This window comes from Cherax quadricarinatus, chromosome 67, assembly GCF_038502225.1.
Source record: "Cherax quadricarinatus isolate ZL_2023a chromosome 67, ASM3850222v1, whole genome shotgun sequence".
NCBI classification, from domain to species: Eukaryota; Metazoa; Arthropoda; class Malacostraca; order Decapoda; family Parastacidae; genus Cherax; species Cherax quadricarinatus.
The window spans coordinates 4,927,617-4,942,028 of NC_091358.1; the positions used below are offsets into that span (position 1 = coordinate 4,927,617).

General features: G+C 38.5%; 1 protein-coding gene across 1 annotated transcript in view; it reads right to left on the minus strand.

The window, feature by feature from the left end:
* Nucleotides 1-1,333: 1,333 nt before the first annotated feature.
* Nucleotides 1,334-14,412, minus strand: part of HUWE1 (HECT, UBA and WWE domain containing E3 ubiquitin protein ligase 1) — a gene marked incomplete in the record, with an annotated part of 207,021 nt that continues 193,942 nt past the window's right edge. Inside the window, 4 exon segments of the mRNA XM_070099348.1 lie at nucleotides 1,334-3,696; nucleotides 4,786-4,976; nucleotides 12,310-12,475; nucleotides 13,260-13,393. Of these exon segments, the coding sequence (XP_069955449.1) occupies nucleotides 3,594-3,696; nucleotides 4,786-4,976; nucleotides 12,310-12,475; nucleotides 13,260-13,393 (594 nt within the window).

Here is a 14,412-nt window from a genome sequence, read left to right on the forward strand (position 1 = left end):
TGGCCAAAAGACGAGGCGAGGTCAGAACAGGGTGCGGTAGCAATAAGGGGCCCGGGGGTAGTGGGGTCATGGATCGGGTACTCCATGGTTAGGTTACTTCTTTCTTTTTGTTTTTAAGAAAAAAAAAAAAAAAAAAAAAAAAAAAAAAAAAAAAAGGGGGGGGGGGAGACCAGGGAGGGATAGTTCCTAGGAGGAATGAAAGGGCTAGAAATCTCCCTTGGTGCCCAAGAGGACCTCAGCACCACAAGTAGCGCAGATGCAGCATGGAACCCGTGCTATACCCTACCCATCATGCCAGTAAACCAGCAATCTGGGATAGCAACCTCACATCTGCCGAGCTACCTCGGTGGACAAAAGAGAGGGTGGCCGGATATCCGCCACAAAGCATACCTCCTTCGGCCACCACCCCCGGAATCCGAAAGGTGGCTTCCAGAGATACACCCGTCACCCGAAAGACACCCAAAGCCACCCTCCGGGATACTGGAGAGGGATCGGGATATCCCCATGCGATCCAGATTCCACGGCAAACTATGCCACTGCCAAGAACCTCAACGGAATGGAATGGACCCTGGTACCCTTTCCCCTACCTAGGAACTAGCACGCCTGTGGGAAAAATCCCAAAGGCCAAAAAAGGAAGGGCAAAAGGGAAGGGTGGGGAGGAGGAGGAGGAAAGGAAAAAGGGGAAGATGGGATAGGGAAGGGGGGATTGGGGGGTAATTAGGTTCGGTCTGAGGAAGGAGACCGACAGGTCTAATTCCTCAGACCAAGAGCCTCTTCACCACACCAAGGAGCCCCCCTTGAAGAGGTCATACAGTGCAGAGCAATCCCCTAGAATTAGGAAAGCAATCCCTGTGCAAAAGAAGAACAGAAGTTAAGGAACACATGTAGTTAAGTGTTGCATTCATTAAAAATACTCGTGAACTGATCCACATAAGAATTACCTAATTATAACCACAAAAATAGAATTCGTAGTAACCGCCAACCCACAATCTTCTTGCCTCTATCCATTCACCAAAGAACTGTTCTGAAGATGTGCTGTAGCACCAGGGAATATTCAACTTTCAGGCTAGCAGCAATGGCTAGTACTGTACACAGAACTTCGTGTATTACAGAAACAGGAGTAGTGCTTATTTTGTGGTTGTGGCCACCATGACATGGGAAGCCCCCAACTAGTACAACCCAAGGCACTGACAAAGACCATAATACACCCCATAACTAAAATATATTCCTTCAGATGTACTGTATTAATGGCTTTTGCTTTGGAGTGCCTTTGTATCTTATATAATTAGGATGGCAAATTATCTTGAGAATGAAGGATTAATGATTCAATTAATTAATACTGTGTATTTTAATGCCAACATGGTAAAGTAGAAGAACGATTGTTGCATATGTGATAAAATACACTATGTAACATCTGGGCTAACTGTGACAAAATAAAAAACTCGTAACTCAATGTCTACACATCTTTTTAAATTAAAAAAATATTAACCCATAAGAACATATATAATAAATGATCATTCACAAATGAAAAATACTTAACGAACAGAAGGATCACTAACTATTTGTAAACATTTAATATAATGTACTTTACATATTTTCCTTTCATGCTGTGGCCAGAAACACTTCACTAACACCTGAAAACTTCAACACTTCACACAGCACAACACCCAACGTGTTGCTACACTCAATGCACTCTCAATACTAGTTTCCTTTTATGCAGAATTTGACAAGAGCTGGCTATGTTTTTCAGTTTTATAATACTGACAATGCTCCTCATGCTTTTAATGCAAGGCTGCCAAAAAATAAGAAAAAGTTGAAAAATAAAACAAAGAGGCATTACTATGAACTAATTCATGGTGATAAGATTTCAGAAGCCCATTCCAAGTTTCATGGAAACCTGCCAATACAATACCTGCAAAAGTTCTTCACGTGTCACTCTATTATCTCTACAATAATGTTCAACACTTTGTAGCAATATTAGACAGCCCTTAAGGTAAATTTATCACATTAGATATACAAGTGTATTTTTTAATTATATGTACAGCAGTAGTGAGGCCAGAATATACAGCACAGTGATACTACTAGTAGTTGTGTGTGTGTATTGTGAACAGTGTGTGTGTGTACATGTGTATGTGCATATGTGTGTGTGTGTATGTGCATATGTGTGTGTGTGTGTGTACATTGTGTGTGTACATTGTGTGTGTACATTGTGTGTGTACATGTGTGTGTATGTGTGTGTATGTGTGTACATATGTGTGTGTGTGTATGTGTACATGTGTGTATATGTGTGTACATATATGTGTGTGTACATGTGTATGTGCAGTGTACATGCACTGTGTATGCATGTACATGTATGTATGTGTACACATATACATGTGTATGTTTATGCATGTGAATATGTATATTTATGCATGCATACACAAGCACATGTCTGTATGAATATAACAAGATTTTACACACACACACACACACACACACACACACACACACACACACACATACACACACACACACTGATGTGAAACTGTGTCAAGAAAAGGATCCATCATTTAAAGCATAAATTCTCAGGTTTCTGTTGTCCATACAACTCCGAGGAATTCATAATTTTTTAGTTCTTGTTGGTTTTCCTTTGAATTAACGAAGTAAAATGACGTGGGCCTACTTCTCCAGTTCTCACCTCTAGCCCAAAGGTGGAGATAGTGGAGATATACAAGTAGGAAAAAAAAAAAAGTCAACCTGGGCATTGGGTGTCAACAGGTCAGTAATCCAAGTTCCATGTATGACCTACTGTTGGCTATGGAATCAATTATTTACTCTTAAAGTGTAGGTTAAGGAGAGTTATTGGTATCGGGAGACTAAAATAGGAAAGGCGAGTTTAAGTAAAGGTGCACAATAAATTGGGCAGAAAACTTGGTAATACCTATCACATTTTCAGGATTTGCTGGAAGGTTCAATGCTTGCTTATAAAATATCTGAAGCTGCTCAAAATATTTCTTTCATTAATATCTGTGCGCACACAATATATGCTGAAAATCCATCCAAAAGAGACAAAATACAAAATTAAAGTTAAGAAATATTTTCAACTATATGTATATCTGAATACAATATACAGTTTGCTATGCTATAAACATGTCAAGCATTACAGCTTGGTGACTTATTTTATAACAATCATCATATTAAGCTCCTACTACTATCAGTTTGGGAGCGATGAACAAACACGAACCTTCTTTTGGTTGGTTATTTAATAATGTACAGTGATGATAATCATAATAGAAAAAAATAATTCAATGCTCAAACACACTTTACACGCCAACCACAACCACCGAACCTTAGGCGAAAGTATTACATGTTAAGATGAACATGCCCTTACATCAGTAAGATTAATCACAATTCTCCATGTGCCTCTCACTATTGTGTGTGTGTGTGTTTTTGTTTGTTACGACTACACTTGTAAATATGAACCAGAGCTCCCACTGTGCACACGCTTTAGCAAGTTTATTTTTAGCTTTCCGTTTTTCTTTTTTTTTTCCTACATTTTTCTTTTTACTTTAGTATCTGTCACAGCTGGAGCTGTGGGGAAAAAATTAAAATTTCTATGCAAAACCAAAACCCTCAGAACACTCGTGAATGGCTTTTAATAAATAGTGACGTAGCTTATCGTAGGTTTCATACACTGGTAGGTCCAACTGGTTGAAGCTGTCAATAAAGAGATAACCATTAGAAGATATTTTTAAGAGCAAATCTATATAATGCAGAAGTGTCACTCAATCAGATAATTTAATCATTTATTGTATTTTAGGTCAAAAAATAATTTTTTATTGTAAATTATGATAAAACCAGTTCACTAAAATAATAAAATTCCAGAAATTATTTTTTATCTTAACAGCCATCTCCAAGCAAGGAAGAGCAAGCCAATAAACTTTTTACATTCACAATCATTCATTCAGATGCCATCTCATCATAAGTGTGCTGACAACACAATTCAGATTACACTGACCAATATCTCCGTACCTCCTTCCAAATGCAGGTACTGCCCTTCCCATCTCCAGGACAAGTCCAATTTCCCCCGAATTCCTCAATGAACGTTACCTAGCCCACATTCCAACTATACGTCCCTTAAATTACCACTCATCTTCATTCACTAACAAACCTGCAAGCCTGCTGGATGCTCAAACTCCTAAAATTCAAAAGCTGTTCCTGGGACATTATTAAAATGAAAACTAGTTTTGTTTGAAGGATGCCTCACCCCCTCCTCCCAATCTATCATTCACCACATTTTATGGACTCGTCTGCTAACATTTCTGCTTCCAAATATGTGAATACATCTACCTCTTCCATACTCCCACCCTCCAATCTGATATTCAATCTACATCTACCTCTTCCATACTCCCACCCTCCAATCTGATATTCAATCTATCACTGCCTAGGATTTTTGTTACCCCCTCATCACTGATCTTTTATAGTATTCACCTTTAACTTCCAACTTATATATAACTTCCCAAATTAGTCCTCCAAACTTTGCAGTGTGTCTTCAGAATCTCCCACAAAAGTACTACGTCACTTGCAAAAATGTAACCGACATCTCCCAACCTGTATCAGTTCCAATATGTTAACCTCACACCTCTCCTCAACACTAGGAGTCACTTTTACAACCCCATTAATATATTAAACAACCATGGTGACATGACATCCTTGTCTAGGTCCTACCTTCACTAGGAAATTGTTTTCCTTACAGGTGGGAACTAACAAACAACAACAACAAAAACACGCACACACAAAACTTACCAGGTATGAGCTGAAGGTAACCTATCAGTTGATCTGTCATCACGATGAATCTGGAACTTTTGTGTCCCATTCATGCCCTCTAGTGCTACAAAACCTTGTAGTGGAACTTTACTTGTACCAGTCACAAACTGCAGGAATTTGGCACGCTCAGCTTGATCAAATGACCTCAAGGCACGCCAGAACCACTGAATCTATACAAATTAGAAAGTTGAAGAAAAATTAAAATTAAAAAAATCTTCCTACAGTACTGTATTTACAATTCTCTAAACTAATGCCAGCTTTTCTACACTTACAATCCATGAGGTGTACATCTTAAGGAACAGTCAAAGGGTGAAGATAAATAAGTAACTTTCTCAATTACACTAATTCCAATTAACCCTTTCAGGGTCCATCCCGTAGATCTACGGCTTCACGTTGAGTGTCCAAACCATAGATCTACGCCAAAATTCTAGCGCCGTCAAATTTAGCACGAAAACGCTCATAGTCCTACATGTGAGAGAACGGGTCTGCGTGGTGGGTGTGCGCCATAAACAAAAAATCTAGGCGCCCGCATAGCATTGTGGGAACGCTGGGTTCAGTTACCCTTGTTCACCATGCCTCGTCGCAAGTCAGCTCTCACTCCCCGGAAAATTGGGACTCTCCTCTTCCTATCTGATAGTTCTGACACTGATGGAAGTGGAAATGAAGACGAATCGAATCAAATCGAGGACGACGAGAGCTGTCGTAAGATGGGAAGGAAGAAGGATAAGGAAGGATGGAAATAACTGGAAAAGGATGGGGAGGAGGGGAAGAGGAGGAATCAAGGCAAGTGGCCCAACCACTTTGGGACATGTGGTACAAAAGTACTGGAGACGTAGATAGAGAGGCTTGACTGATGTCATTGCTTGGCTAACTAGGAGAGGATGGCGAAGGCAGCGGTAGGAGCTGGGAGTGTCAGAAGGCAGCAAGCAGGATGAGTTGGTTATGGTCTTAAACTGTTTATCAGTGCGGTAAATTGTTTTCAAGAGAGTTGTATCACACTTATGGGAGAGCTGTAGTAGTATTCGTTGGTTTGGAGTTGGTGGAGTATCTGTTTGTAGGTAGGGAATGGTCTTTCTTCGCTTTGGTACGATACAGTGTTGTCTTGGAGATGTTGGATTTTGTAAACTCATCTATCCACCAGAAAAGATAAGACATTACTGACCTGTACTGTAGTTTTAACTCTCTTTTCATGTACATATACAGGTAATACTGTATTGTACTCTAGTTTATTCTTAGCACATCCAGTAATCCATCCAAACAGTGGACTAAGTCTGTTTTATTGGAAGTTTATCTATGTCTGGTAGGCAATCAATTAAACGGACTACATTCACTTACTTTAAACTTTCAGGATGTTCTCTAAATTGGACACTCCTTCCCCTCTAGAGCAATCAATTTTATTAGATATTCACTATAAAAAAATAAGATTTAAAAAGATCATGGATGACAACATTGGGGCCATTAACTGTTGGACCAACAATGGAACATCCAGGCATTCCCTTCAAAGTTAACATATGAGCCCTCAAAGGTGCAAAAGATTTACTACAGTACCCTAGGTAGACAACAATCAACTCAAGACGTAAGGGAAAGTGGGTTAATAAATATAGGAGATGCAAATGTAAACAAAGCCTTAGAATTATGCAAATACTGTTCTTGAGATACATTAGATTGCTATGAGTAAATCCACAATAATCTGGATCCAATTTCTGAGGTGGAGGAGAGGAAAAAAATGTGAAAGATAGAAACAATGGCCTTGCAACCGAGGAAGGTGATATGAAAGTATAAAAGCAGCTGTAAGAAGATTTTTAACATACTTGAAAGATAAGGAAATATGAAAGAAAGGGAAGGGAATTTTTTTAAGATAAATGGAGTTCCTTGATTTATGAGATCGTACAGCTATATATATATAAATACAGTGGAACCTCAAATATCGAACTTTCTTCAGTCCAGAAAGCTGTTCGAGTGCCTTTACCGAATGAATTTATTCCCATCAGGAATAATGTATATTAGATTAGTCCATTTCAGACCCTCAAAAATACACTTATAAAAGCACTTACAAAAATACACTTACATAATTGGTTGTGTTGGGAGCAGTTCGATTTTTGAGGTTCCACTGTACAGTGTATTCTCAATATATTGCAAAGGAAGCTTGTGCAAATGTTAAAATGCAAAATATGGTTATTATTGAAAGTAAACAGACAGGGATGGTTCTGACAGCTATTCCAAAACATTTCTTAAACACTCAAAATTATAGGAAGAGCAATAATGATGTGATGAGGGTATCAAATGATTTAGATAAAGAAAAATTGGATATGAAATTGGGGAAGAGGAGTATGGAAGAAGTGAATGTTTTCAAATATTTGGGAGACGACATATCAGCGGATGGATTTATGAAGGATGAGGTTAATCATAGAACTTGTGAAGGAAAAAAGGCGAGTGGTGCATTGAGGTATATGTATAGACAAAAAATGTTATCTATGGAGGAAAAGAAGGGAATGTATGAAAGTATAGCAGTAGTACCAACACTCTTATATGGGTGTGAAGCTTGGGTTGTAAATGCTGCAGCGAGGAGGCGGTTGGAGGCAGTGGAGATGTCCTGTCTAAGGGCAATGTGTGGTGTGAATATTATGCAGAAAATTCGGAGTGTGGTAATTAGGTGTGAAGTTAATAAAAGTATTAGTCAGAGGGCTGAAGAGGGGTTGTTGAGGTGGTTTGGTCATTTAGAGAGAATGGATCAAAGTAGAATGACATGGAAAGCGTATAAATCTGTAGGGGAAGGAAGGCGGGGTAGGGGTCATCCTCGAAAAGGTTGGAGGGGCGAGGGGCTTGGACTTCCAGCAAGTATTCGTGAGCATGTTAGATAGGAGTGAATGGAGACGAATGGTATTTGGGACATGACGAGCTGTTGGAGTGCGAGCAGGGTAATATTTAGTGAAGGGATTCAGGGAAACCGGTTATTTTTATATAGCCGAACTCGAGTTCTGGAAATGGGAAGTACAATGCCTGCACTTTAACCCTTTGACTGTCGCGGCCATATATATACGTCTTACGAGGTACCGTGTTTGACGTATATATACTCAAATTCTAGCGGCTTCAAATCAAGCAGGAGAAAGCTGGTAGGCCCACATGTGAGAGAATGGGTCTGTGTGGTCAGTGTGCACCATATAAAAAAAATCCTGGAGCACGCAGTGCATAATGAGAAAAAAAAAACCGACCGTTTTTTTTAATTAAAATGCCGACTTTGTGGTCTATTTTCGTATAGTATTTATGGTTGTATTCTCGTTTTCTTGGTCTCATTTGATAGAATGGAAAACATATTATAGAAATAGAGGTGATTTTGATTGATTTTACTATAAAAAGAACCTAGAAATGGAGCTCAAAGTAAGGGAAATGTTTGATATTTGCCAATGTTCAAAAGTAAACAAATGATGCCATTGTTCAATAAATGTCCAACTAGCCATTCTAATATGCAGTCATGAATGGGTTGATGTTATTTATACAATTATTACAGTATTGCAGTAGTCTGCATTATAGTAAGTCTTCTATTTTTTGTTTGAATAAAAATTCAAAATAGAAAGCAAGAGTAATATCAGAGGGGCCTGGAGACATGACTGATGAGCAAAGAAAATGTTATTTTAGAGCCAGGAATGTCTGCATTGTTCATTCTGGACCTTATTTTGAAATTGTCCTATTTTTTAGTTTTCGTGAAATTGGCCAAATTGCAAATTTCTGACCCCATTATTAGGTAGTTGAAATCGGTAAATGGTCAGTTTCTTGTACTCAATCGATAGAAAAAAATGGAGTTCTAAAGAAATAGCTATGAGTTTGGGCGACTGGAACAATGGAATTAGCCGACAATAGGGCTCAAAGTGGGCGAAATCGCCGATTTGTAAACAGCGCCGAGGTCGCTAACTTCGCCAGAGCATAATTCCGTCAGTTTTCCATCAAATTTCGTTTTTTTGGTGTCATTACAATCGGGAAAAGATTCTCTATCATTTCATAAGAAAAAATATATATATATATTTTTTTTGAAATTTTGCGACACCAGGAGACACCTCAGGATTGGGGGTTGCGACAGTCAAAGGGTTAAAGGAGGGGTTTGGGATATTGGCAGTTTGGAAGGATATGTTGTGTATCTTTATACGTATATGCTTCTAAACTGTTGTATTCTGAGCACCTCTGCAAAAACAGTGATTATGTGTGAGTGAGGTGAAAGTGTTGAATGATGATGAAAGTATTTTCTTTTTGGGGATTTTCTTTCTTTTTCTTTTTTGGGTCACCCTGCCTCGGTGGGAGACGGCCAACTTTTAAATAAAAAAAAAGTAAGAGATGTAGGGAACCAATAAGTAATATTGGAGAACTTAGTAAATAGTACAGATAAAATTTCAACATGTCATATTTAACCTAACACTATGCAGGAAGAGCCAGTTGTGAGTGTGGGGGAAGTTCGTGAGGCAGTAGGTAAAATGAAAGGGGGTAAGGCAGCCGGGATTGATGGGATAAAGATAGAAATGTTAAAAGCAGGTGGGGATATAGTTTTGGAGTGGTTGGTGCAATTGTTTAATAAATGTATGGAAGAGGGTAAGGTACCTAGGGATTGGCAGAGAGCATGCATAGTTCCTTTGTATAAAGGCAAAGGGGATAAAAGAGAGTGCAAAAATTATAGGGGGATAAGTCTGTTGAGTGTACCTGGTAAAGTGTATGGTAGAGTTATAATTGAAAGAATTAAGAGTAAGACGGAGAATAGGATAGCAGATGAACAAGGAGGCTTTAGGAAAGGTAGGGGGTGTGTGGACCAGGTGTTTACAGTGAAACATATAAGTGAACAGTATTTAGATAAGGCTAAAGAGGTCTTTGTGGCATTTATGGATTTGGAAAAGGCGTATGACAGGGTGGATAGGGGGGCAATGTGGCAGATGTTGCAAGTGTATGGTGTAGGAGGTAGGTTACTGAAAGCAGTGAAGAGTTTTTACGAGGATAGTGAGGCTCAAGTTAGAGTATGTAGGAAAGAGGGAAATTTTTTCCCAGTAAAAGTAGGCCTTAGACAAGGATGTGTGATGTCACCGTGGTTGTTTAATATATTTATAGATGGGGTTGTAAGAGAAGTAAATGCGAGGGTCTTGGCAAGAGGCGTGGAGTTAAAAGATAAAGAATCACACACAAAGTGGGAGTTGTCACAGCTGCTCTTTGCTGATGACACTGTGCTCTTGGGAGATTCTGAAGAGAAGTTGCAGAGATTGGTGGATGAATTTGGTAGGGTGTGCAAAAGAAGAAAATTAAAGGTGAATACAGGAAAGAGTAAGGTTATGAGGATAACAAAAAGATTAGGTGATGAAAGATTGAATATCAGATTGGAGGGAGAGAGTATGGAGGAGGTGAACGTATTCAGATATTTGGGAGTGGACGTGTCAGCGGATGGGTCTATGAAAGATGAGGTGAATCATAGAATTGATGAGGGAAAAAGAGTGAGTGGTGCACTTAGGAGTCTGTGGAGACAAAGAACTTTGTCCTTGGAGGCAAAGAGGGGAATGTATGAGAGTATAGTTTTACCAACGCTCTTATATGGGTGTGAAGCGTGGGTGATGAATGTTGCAGCGAGGAGAAGGCTGGAGGCAGTGGAGATGTCATGTCTGAGGGCAATGTGTGGTGTGAATATAATGCAGAGAATTCGTAGTTTGGAAGTTAGGAGGAGGTGCGGGATTACCAAAACTGTTGTCCAGAGGGCTGAGGAAGGGTTGTTGAGGTGGTTCGGACATGTAGAGAGAATGGAGCGAAACAGAATGACTTCAAGAGTGTATCAGTCTGTAGTGGAAGGAAGGCGGGGTAGGGGTCGGCCTAGGAAGGGTTGGAGGGAGGGGGTAAAGGAGGTTTTGTGTGCGAGGGGCTTGGACTTCCAGCAGGCATGCTTGAGCGTGTTTGATAGGAGTGAATGGAGACAAATGGTTTTTAATACTTGACGTGCTGTTGGAGTGTGAGCAAAGTAACATTTATGAAGGGATTCAGGGAAACCGGCAGGCCGGACTTGAGTCCTGGAGATGGGAAGTACAGTGCCTGCACTCTGAAGGAGGGGTGTTAATGTTGCAGTTTAAAAACTGTAGTGTAAAGCACCCTTCTGGCAAGACAGTGATGGAGTGAATGATGGTGAAAGTTTTTCTTTTTCGGGCCACCCTGCCTTGGTGGGAATCGGCCGGTGTGATAATTAAAAAATAAAATAAAAAAAAAAAAAAAAAAAAAAAAAAAAAAAAAAACTATGCAGATATTAACCCTTTGAGGGTTTCGGCCGTACTAGTACGGCTTACGACCCAGGGTTTTTGACGTACTAGTACGCCTAAATTCTAGCGCCCTCAAATCTAGTGGGAGAAAGCTGGTAGGCCTACATATGAAAGAATGGGTCTATGTGGTCAGTGTGCGCAGTATAAAAAAAATCCTGCAGCACACAGTGCATAATGAGAAAAAAAAAAAAACCTGACCATTTTTTTGGAATAAAACAGCGACTTTGCACTGTATTTTCGCATGGTATTTATTGTTGTATTCTAGTTTTCTTGGTCTCATTTTATAGAATGGAAGACATACTACAGAACCAGAGATGATTTTGACTGGTTTTACAATGAAAAGTACCTTGAAATTGAGCTCAAAGTAGCAGAAATGTTCGATTTTTACCAAAGTTCAAAAATAAACAAATCATGCTATGTGTCCAATACACGTCAACTGGCGAGTCTAATATTCTTTCGCAAGTTTGTCAATATTATTTACACCATTTTTTACACTAATGCAGTAGTCTGCATAACAGTAAATCTTCTATTTTTTATAGAATAAAAATTCAAAGTGGAAAGCAAAAGAATGTAAGAGGGGCCTTGAGACGTGACTAATGAACAGAGGAAATGTCATTTTAGTGCCAGGAATGTCTTTCTTGTTTATTCTGGAATCTATTCAGAAATTGGCATCTTTTGAAATTTGTGTGAAATTGGCAAAATTGCTAAATTCTGACCACTGTACTGGATAGTTGAAACTGATAAATGGGTGGTTTCTTGCACTCATTCGATAGAAAAAAAATGGAGTTCTAGCAAAATATCCATGTTTTTTGTTGACTAGTACAGTGGAATTGGCTGAAAATGGGGCTCAAAGTGGGCAAAATCGCCGATGCGTAAACATCGCTGAGACCGCTAACTTCGCAAGAGCATAATTCCGTAAGTTTTCCATCAAATTTCAAACTTTTGGTGTCATTATGATTGGGAAAAGATTCTCTATCTTTTCATAAGAGAAAATTATTTTTTTTAAATTTGGCCGACCCTGAGAACGAGTCTCGGAGAGGGCCTGTCGGCCCTCAAAGGGTTAAACAGGTGCAGCATTTGAAAATTTCTACTCACAGAATTGTCACCTGTTAAATATTGAAGATATGTACTCATACTTAATACAAGGAAAGTGAAGGTACATATAGAACCTGAATTTTAAGACATTTTTGCAAAAAGTTTTTGAATCATCTTTGCAGTCTTCTACACATCTTACCTGCAAGGAGTTCGGTTGGTATTTGTGATATTCAGTATTAGTTCGTAGATCATCTATGTCTATTGTTGGAAGCCCAGATATAAGTAGCTCCAACTCTTGTTCATTAAAAATAGATATAAGACGCTTAGCAATGATGTCATAGAAGCCCTCCAAGAAAGCATTCAACCTGAGAAAGTATAATAATTTTTTTTATAATTAATGAAAATTATTTACTTATGGAAATAATTAATTAAATAGATACAATACCAAACATTACACAATCCTCTTAATGTCTTACTTAAGTGTTGATTCACATCTGTCTGCTTGTAAACTTCTCAGCAACAATGGTCAGTTTTATCTTGAAATTAATATTTAACATTGTATCTTCGACAAATAAAGACTGAAGGGCGACTATTATATAAATTTCCTGGCATGTAAGCAATGTTTATTGCTTTTGATACTGTGCTAATGCAAGTTCCCACAAGACTCTTAAATAACTGTCAATGCTTTAAATTTATATAATAGATATTGGAATAAAAATCTACACAAATAGGATTGCAAATGATGTAAAAATCCTATGACTTATGGATAATGGAATTTTACCTAGGCAAGTGCCATGTAACAAACATGAGAAAGCACCGAGTGATAAATATTAAAAATTCTCTCAGAACTATAAGTTACACAAAAATAATGAAAAACAATGCTCACACTGGCTGATAAGAAGAAAAGAACCACAAATTCAGATTATGAATTTCTTTCCTGAGGTCAAGAGTTTTCTTCTACCGCACTTTATTTTATTTTAAGAGAATGTACTTTATTAACCGATTCAGTAAAATTAGATTTAGAAAGGATGCAGAGTAACTGATAAACTAGACTGAAGTCTTGGTGGTAGGAACTAGTGTCTGCACTCTAGGAGGAGGAGCAAAGAGGTTACAGTCCTAAGAGTCATATGAATTATCATAAATACTTACTGTTGCCTAATGGCTCCTGTCATTTTCATTTGGCATACAAGACGTATGTACTCCATCTTGGATTCTTCTGTAACAGCTATGTTTCGGCCATTTTGTTTGAGATCCCTTACCTCAGTAACTCCAAATTCTTGAACCTGATGTAAAAGAAATAATGAGGGAACATACAACTAATGCTTTACACTTGTACTGCAATTCAGTTTCAACTAAAGTGCCTTATTAGGAGATTAGCAAACTCTGGCAAGGTGAAAAAGATCTTTGGGAGAAATTTTTAAACTGAATTTGGTGCACATTCAGACCAACACACTGTAGCAAAAGTATCAAACTGTGGGCATGCTCTCAAAAGTGCAATATTATGTACCTACCCCTACTTTGCTTACTCTCTACTATTATCTATCCATATCTCATTTATGGGATGTGTATAGGAGGGCATTAAAGGAGGTTCAACAACTGCAAACCATCTTAAAACAATCATGCAATAAAAGGAAACCACCAGAGTTCTATAAAATGTTGCCTTCAGACAACATACACTGCTTCTAATCAAAATGTTACACTTTCTAAATATAACAGGCCATTCATAAAGTCTGTTGTTTACCTAACTCTTCAGAACAAATAATACCAATCCAGAATTAAGACTTCCTAGAAAGATGCACCAAGGCCCATGTGCAAAAAAGAAAAAAACTTTGGTATTCCAAGAGTGTCTGAATTTTGTAAAAAATGCTATGCAAGCAAAAGGGGACTAAAATCCAGAAGGGTTTAAAAGAAAAAAAAAAAAAACTAGCCTTAAACTATGTGAAGCTATATTCATCCTTACTAAAATTTCTAGACATGAGGCACTGCATGGAACAAAAGAATAAGCACTACCACAGCAAAAATTTGGATTAGTGAATGAATTCATTTCTTAATCCCCTAAGTGTCCATACTGTGGTACTATGGGTTTGAAGTCTCTTCCATGCCGAAGAACTCCTTGATGAGCTCAGCTCACTCAGATAAGCAGTGAGCGGTAAATTTGTGCCTAGATACGAGAGAATGGGTCGATACAGTACGTTTGCACCATATAAAACAAATCCTACTCCACAAAGTGCATAATGGAGGGGAGGGAGGAAGAATCCTGCAACTGTTTTTTGGTTTAAAATAGCGACTTTGCGGCGTGTTT